Source organism: Morone saxatilis, unplaced genomic scaffold (genome assembly GCF_004916995.1).
Source record: "Morone saxatilis isolate NCDOM2014 unplaced genomic scaffold, NCSU_SB_2.0 Contig23, whole genome shotgun sequence".
Lineage (NCBI taxonomy): Eukaryota > Metazoa > Chordata > Actinopteri > Moronidae > Morone > Morone saxatilis.
The window spans coordinates 20,277,591-20,284,481 of record NW_023339796.1 but is presented as its reverse complement, the minus strand read 5'-3'; the positions used below and the strand labels follow the sequence as shown (position 1 = coordinate 20,284,481).

The 6,891-nt window shown below is 39.5% G+C and overlaps 1 protein-coding gene across 1 annotated transcript in view; it reads left to right on the top strand.

The window, feature by feature from the left end:
• LOC118334827 (xenotropic and polytropic retrovirus receptor 1 homolog) overlaps nucleotides 1–6,891 on the top strand; it is a 37,124-nt gene that overhangs the window by 19,566 nt on the left and 10,667 nt on the right. Inside the window, exons 2-9 of the mRNA XM_035670900.1 lie at nucleotides 1,759–1,896; nucleotides 2,047–2,270; nucleotides 3,552–3,701; nucleotides 4,124–4,207; nucleotides 5,107–5,188; nucleotides 5,688–5,777; nucleotides 5,974–6,071; nucleotides 6,262–6,441. Coding sequence (XP_035526793.1) covers nucleotides 1,759–1,896; nucleotides 2,047–2,270; nucleotides 3,552–3,701; nucleotides 4,124–4,207; nucleotides 5,107–5,188; nucleotides 5,688–5,777; nucleotides 5,974–6,071; nucleotides 6,262–6,441 — 1,046 coding nt within the window. The remainder of the gene's footprint in view (nucleotides 1–1,758; nucleotides 1,897–2,046; nucleotides 2,271–3,551; nucleotides 3,702–4,123; nucleotides 4,208–5,106; nucleotides 5,189–5,687; nucleotides 5,778–5,973; nucleotides 6,072–6,261; nucleotides 6,442–6,891) is intronic.

Genomic DNA, 6,891 nt, shown 5'->3' with positions numbered 1-6,891 from the left:
TCATAAAGGCAATAAAAGCCCCAAGAAATACTAAAATGTATGTAAATGTAAAAAAAAGTATTATTTTATTATTTAGAGGAATGATGTTTGTATGAGTTTCACATTGTTTGTTAGGAAAATCCTGCATAGTATGCCTTTAAACCATGACAGTGTGAGGGTGAGCCATCATGCACAATACCAGCACCCTGAAACCCTGGAACTAATACATTTTATTATATACAACTGTGATGGGTCAAAATGTCAGAAACAGTCACTCATGTTATCCCCTGTAGTGTGTCGTAGTGGAAGATAATCGACACAGTATCTGGGGCCTTGTTACGTCCTGACATGTTTTGTCTTCTTACTACTAGTTTGACAGCTTTACAACACAATGTGTTCTGTGTCGTCGACCACTATCAGCTCAGAACGCTCCTTAACTGTAGAGGAGGAATGATGCATTTCATTTTAGTGAACCTGTAACCATGACAGACGGCAAGCTATGATTGGTCGGCATCCAGAGTGAAGCCTGTCGTGCCTCTTGGCCAAGTCACGGTGAAAATACATTACTCTGCGATAGACTAATCTGACACTGTGTCGAATCTCAAAAGACAGAAATATGATGTTTGATTCCAGCATTACAAGGACTTGAGTACAGTGTTTGGCAGTCAGCTATAGTGGTATGTACAGCAAACACACAGATCATTGTCAGACTTGGCAGGCAAAAATGTAGTCAATTCAGCTACACTTTGTAGCTCATATCAATCATTTATTGATATTGAGTCTTTTTGACCTTTTGTTTTATTCGCTGAAGGACAGAAACAGCCTCAACGGCTCAACATCTGATCAAACAATGTTGGGGTGAAACAGATAAGATAATTGATGCGCTTGAGTACATCAGCAAGTCAATTCTGATTGTAGGGAAAATAAACAAGAGTTTGCTGATGCTATCATGCTGACCTTTATGTCACTAAAATTCAACTTGGATTCTTTTTCATTAGTTGCTCACTCTATCATAGATTGATTACAGTACGGGGTGATGGGTAGTGAAGTTAACTTTTTCTGAGGGGGTGCATGCCAAAAAAAAAGTTTGAGAACCACTGGTTAAATAAGTGTGTTTGTATAGCTTATAGCATTTAATTGATTTAGCTGTGCCAAATATTGACATATTGTGTGATTTCACTAAGTGTGTTTTGTAATGCTGTCAAAGCTGAAAATCTTAAACAACTAACTATTTTTTGGGTTAAACTTTCTGACTAAAAGCCAGATAGAAGCCATCATAACTACGACTATATATCAGACACACTTTAGCCATTGAGTACAAGTACTGAAGACAAAATATGTTTTTAAAAACAAATTGGTTTGCAAAGAAGATTACATTTTGTGTGTCAGCAGCTACAGACTGCATTATGTAGCTGTAGTAGAGAAATCTGCATTGTAGTATTGTTGGATAAAATGACTCATAAGAAGCAATATGAGATTAAACTTGTAATCTGTATGCATTAAAAGAGTGAAAGCCTGGTTACACAAACTGAAATATCACATTTTAATTCAAATAAAATTGAAGTGTCCTTGGAAAACAACAGAGAATCCAGCAGCTTTTGGAAACTGCTGCTGTCTCACTGCTCCACCTGCTGGTCACAAAACATAGGATTTTACATTCCCCTTGTCCATCCTCCATCCCAGCCTCTCCTTGTTCTCCCTTTGCTGTCCACTCGTCACCTTCCCTCTCTGCCCTCCTGTCCATTTTCCGTCCCCAATAAGGTCCATAAAGACAAACAGTCTTCTCTAATCTAACAACTTGTTATCTTCTTGCAGTCACAGATGAGGATACGGTCAAGAGGTACTATGCCAAGTTTGAGGAGAAATTCTTCCAGACATGTGAGAAAGAACTGGCCAAGATCAACACCTTCTACTCTGGTAATGACAACAACTAAAAGCACTGCTCATACGTTAGAGCTAGATATTACTCCTGTATATGTAGTTCAGACAGTGTGTTGTGCTTATTGTCCTGCAGTGGCTTTCTATCTTTTACAATCATCTTCATCTCCATCCCTCTCCTCCCTCCAGAAAAGCTCGCCGAGGCACAGCGGCGATTCGCCACGCTGCAGAACGAGCTGCAGTCATCTTTGGACGCCCAGAGGGAGAGCTGGGCTAACGGGCGGGGCCTGAGGAGGAGGAAGACGGTGTTCGCCCTGTCGCAGCAGGAGCGATGCAAACACAGAAACATAAAGGACCTGCAGCTGGCCTTCTCTGAGTTCTACCTCAGCCTCATACTGCTGCAGAACTATCAGGTGCAGTAGACATGCAAACAAAGACACACAAAGCTCTTGTGACCAATTTTCACAGACACCACATGAAGACCATTTATTATTTTATCTGTCAGGGACAAAGCCCATTGATTAATAAGTTATTTTGCAGTACTCACAGGTTGACACATACAGCTGTTATAACATATAAAAAGTTTAACTGGACTATTAACTAAACTAAGATTTAGAGAAAGAGTTTTAGGGGAGATAAGAACTAATAACTAGACAGTGTTTTGACCGCTCTTGCAATGTTAAGAGTTTTTAAAGTGAAAAATAATTTGTGTGACTCAGATCTGATCCAGAATGTAATGGGTTCTTCCATGGTCCATGCTACACCCCTCCACCAAAATCACACCAGTAGTTTTTACATAATCCACCAAATTTATAACCTCTTTGGCTACTATTGATGTGAAACTAATAACAAAACTCATTGCAAAAATGGAAAGAAAACAATAAAGACTAACTTGAATTTGACCACCAACTCTAACAATACTGTTGAAGGAAATATGTAGTAAAGTGTAGTTAGTTTACCGGAGAACACCACTGGTACTGCAGTGGAAAAAAAATTGCTGTGGTGAGAACAGCCAAGCTCTCTATGAAAGTGGGCTTACGAGTGTCCCATAAATGCTGACCATCTACCTGTAATGAACTTGAGACACTTCATCATGAACCCTGCATCATTAACAAATTAGGACTAAACCTGAGGTTAAATGAGTCAATAATAGACCTACCAGTAAAGTATATGACTTTTGACCGTTTTGGTATTCCTGCAACTTTTTGCTACAATCTCTCTGATCTACTGCAAAAAGCTCTGATGAACCCACTGCACACTACCTGCTCAGCACCAAAACACAAAGCTGGTCCACTAACTGGTAAACGTAGTGGAGCGTTTAGAGCACTAGAGCTAACAGAGAGTTAATACTGGACACAAACACCACGCTAAATGAATGATGTCGCTCTGTGTCTGCTGGTGTGTAAACAGGCAACTGTTGGCTGTAACAACTTTATATATCAGATGTTGTGTTTACAGCTTGTTACTCCCTAGTGGCAAAAACAAATCAATTAAAACAGCTTTGAAAAATGGGTAAAATAATCTTCAATAGTATGTGTTCCCCACCTTTCCGTCAGTTCAGAAATGGGTTATACTGCACATTCAGCGTTTTGTCCTCTAGAGCTCATTTATAGTTTCACATCTTTCATCAGCAGCTGCTTTTGTTAGCTTTGATTCTTCTTTCATTAAACGCCCCTCTCTCCCTCTCTCTGTAGAACCTGAACTTCACAGGTTTCAGGAAGATCCTGAAGAAGCATGATAAGATTTTGGAGACGTCAAGGGGGGCCGACTGGAGGGTGGCCCACGTCGAGGTGGCTCCATTTTACACATGCAAGAAGATCACGCAGCTCATCTCTGAGACCGAGGTGCACACACCTACACACCTACACACATTCATGTCAACACGCTCCAGTGCGCACATGCCTCATTAGCTCTGCTGTAGTTCAACCTACTGCAAAGAGCTTTTAAAAGGTTATGAAAATACTGATGCCTCTATATGACCTACATAAACAGAACCATCAGAGAGAAGATTGCCTATTTCTAAATAGTTCTTTTTAATAGAGGGTCGGATTCCTCTTGAAATCAATAAAACAAGGTGGTAGAAACACTACTGCTTTTATCAGCGCCAGAATCAACACACAATAAAAGCTTCTGTAGGGGCTTTAAGAATAGTATTGCTAAACCAGGTTCTACAAGGTCCAGATGGTCAATATTATATTTCAAAAGTATCATCCGTATTATCTATTAGGAAGAAAGCAACCCTCAAAATTGTCTCTCTGTCTTTCAGGCGTTGGTCACAACAGAGCTGGAAGGTGGTGACAGACAGAGGGCCATGAAGAGGCTGAGAGTACCTCCCCTGGGAGCTGCACAGGTCAGACACACAGACGCACACTCACTCACTCTCTCTCTCTCTCAACACACACACACCACACCACACACACACACACACCAGTATTAACTTCATAGATACTGTTTAGGCCTAGCTGTCACTCCAAACTACTTCTGTGAAAGATCAGGAGACCAAAATTATTGCATGATTCAATGAACGATTGACCAGCTTGGAGTTAGTTTGGATTTCTGGGGGAAAATGTGATCATTGTGAATTTTGCTGCCCAGTATAGATGGCCTGTGAACAGGTTCTACCAAAAATACTTCTCCACTCCCAATCTCCTTGGTTTCTTTTTCTTTCTTTCTTAGCCTTAAAAAGTCTTAAGAATCCAATAATACAGGGTTTAAATCGTCTTAAATTTTACAGAAATTTATTGGTTTAATAAAGTTAATGTTTTTGTGAAATATTGTATTGATCATGCTGCAACAGCTACCAAATGAAAAGCAACATGTAACCAACATGTAACCCAGACCATTCCTTCATATGCTTCCTACTATTTTGCCAGGATGGATATATAATGCTTTTTAAAAGTCTTAAATGTAACCTGTTGAAACCTGTGAAAAAGGATTAAGTCTATAATATAACGATGTACTGTAAATGATACCGTATAATGATAGGAGGAGAGTTGAACAGCAGTAATTCATCCACACAGACAAAAGTGTTTACACACTGACAGCTTGATGTTATTTTTTTGATCAGGTGTGACAAGTGCAGTTTCAAATTCATTATTAGTTTGATAGTTCACTTATGTATTTGTGTACTGAACAACAAACTCGGCGAATCTTAATGCTAAAAGATGGCCAAGTTACTCCTTATTTCTTACTGTTATTGTTTGCCACGTCCTGCTCTGAGATGCTGACTGTTCCTCTGTCTGCCTGCAGCCTGCTCCTGCTTGGACCACCTTTAGAGTTGGGCTTTATTGTGGAGTATTCCTTGTCTTAATAGTGACTGTGGTCATTACAGGTAACACACACACATACACACACATATATAGTCCTAAAACAGAAGTTGTGCATATTGAATATTGTAAGATTTAAAGATTTTGAAAACTTTTAATCATCTAGTGGCTCTGTTTTTACTTCCTGGAATATGACCAGTCAGAGTGTCTGGGCCAGAAATAAACTTGGCTGGCATTGGTCACAGCAGAACACACCATACTTTAGTTTCAGGAAGAAAAAACTGAATCACTGCAGCAAAAATAGAAATGGAGTGTATTTTTCATAACTAACGTACTACTACACGTTCTACTAAAGTAGAATGAAGAAATTAGGCTTTGAGTTTTTTTTTACTCTCTGCTTATTACTTTACATTTGTTTTATTGTCCAAATAAATAAAAGTATATTTCCTCTTTCCTGATATAGAAAAGGAAATGGGCTGCCTTGTAAAGTAGTCTATGCTGAATGATGTGCTGTTGGTTGTGTCTCTCTGTCCATACTCTCTTTCCCTCTCTATCCGTCTCTAGGAGCTGTGGTGATCGGTAGTACTGATGTTTGGCCTATGGTCAGGATCTACAGAGGAGGCTTCCTGTTAATAGAATTCCTCTTCCTGTTAGGTACACATACATACATGTTACTAATTTGGGAGTTAAGTTTCTGTTTGTTCACTTCAGGAGAATGAAGTTAAGAAAACAAGCCTAGCAAATAATACATAAAAAAACATCTGCAGCTGCCGTGTTAATATCTGTCTGTATTCAAAATGATTACACCAGCATCTGACTGCCTGTTCATTCATCCTTTTTTATCTTCCAGGCATCAACACCTACGGCTGGAGGCAAGCAGGAGTGAACCATGTACTCATATTTGAACTCAACCCCAGAAACAACCTGTCCCACCAACATCTGTTTGAGGTCTGAGCACACACACACACACACACACATACGCAAACATGCTGTCTAACAATCAGAACAGATGGCTCAAGACCCTCAGGTCAAAATGAGATCTCACTGTCAGTTGGAGCTAATATGCTGGATAGTGATTGGTCTTTCAGGATTTTACAGTTGATGAATATTGTGTGTCTTGTGTCTTGTGTGTGTGCAGATTGCAGGTCTGTTGGGGGTGCTGTGGTGTGTCAGCCTGCTGTCCTGTCTCTTCAGTGATAGCATCCTGGTGCCAATGCAGGCTAACCCTCTGGCTCTCTACGGCCTCTTCTTCTTCTTCCTCATCAACCCCTTCAAGACCTGCTACTACAAGTCACGCTTCTGGCTGCTCAAACTATTGGTATCTGAGTGACGATTAAAGTTTATACGTTCTTTCCTTTTGTTTTTCTGTAAAGTCACCACCCTTCATCTTTTACTGACTGTATGGTATATTTGATGCAGTAAACTATGCTTCGTGTAGGTAACTTTTGTTAAATGTTTTGTCATGTTTGCTGGAACTTTTACTACAGCATCAATCAGTTGTTTCATTCAGGCCCGGTGATTCTTGCAAATCCCATTAGGAGCCACTAGGAGGAGCCAGAGGAAACCTGATTTTTTTTTTACAAATTTATCTTTCTCATGTACTACTGTCACAAAATAGTGAATATCTCTTCATTATTTTCGTATTGATTAAACTGACTATTATTTTGCAATCATTTGACATACCTCAGAGCTCAAGGCAACATCTTTCTATTAATTATTAATGTCCAAAACCTAAACATATTAGATTTACAATAATATGAAACAGAGT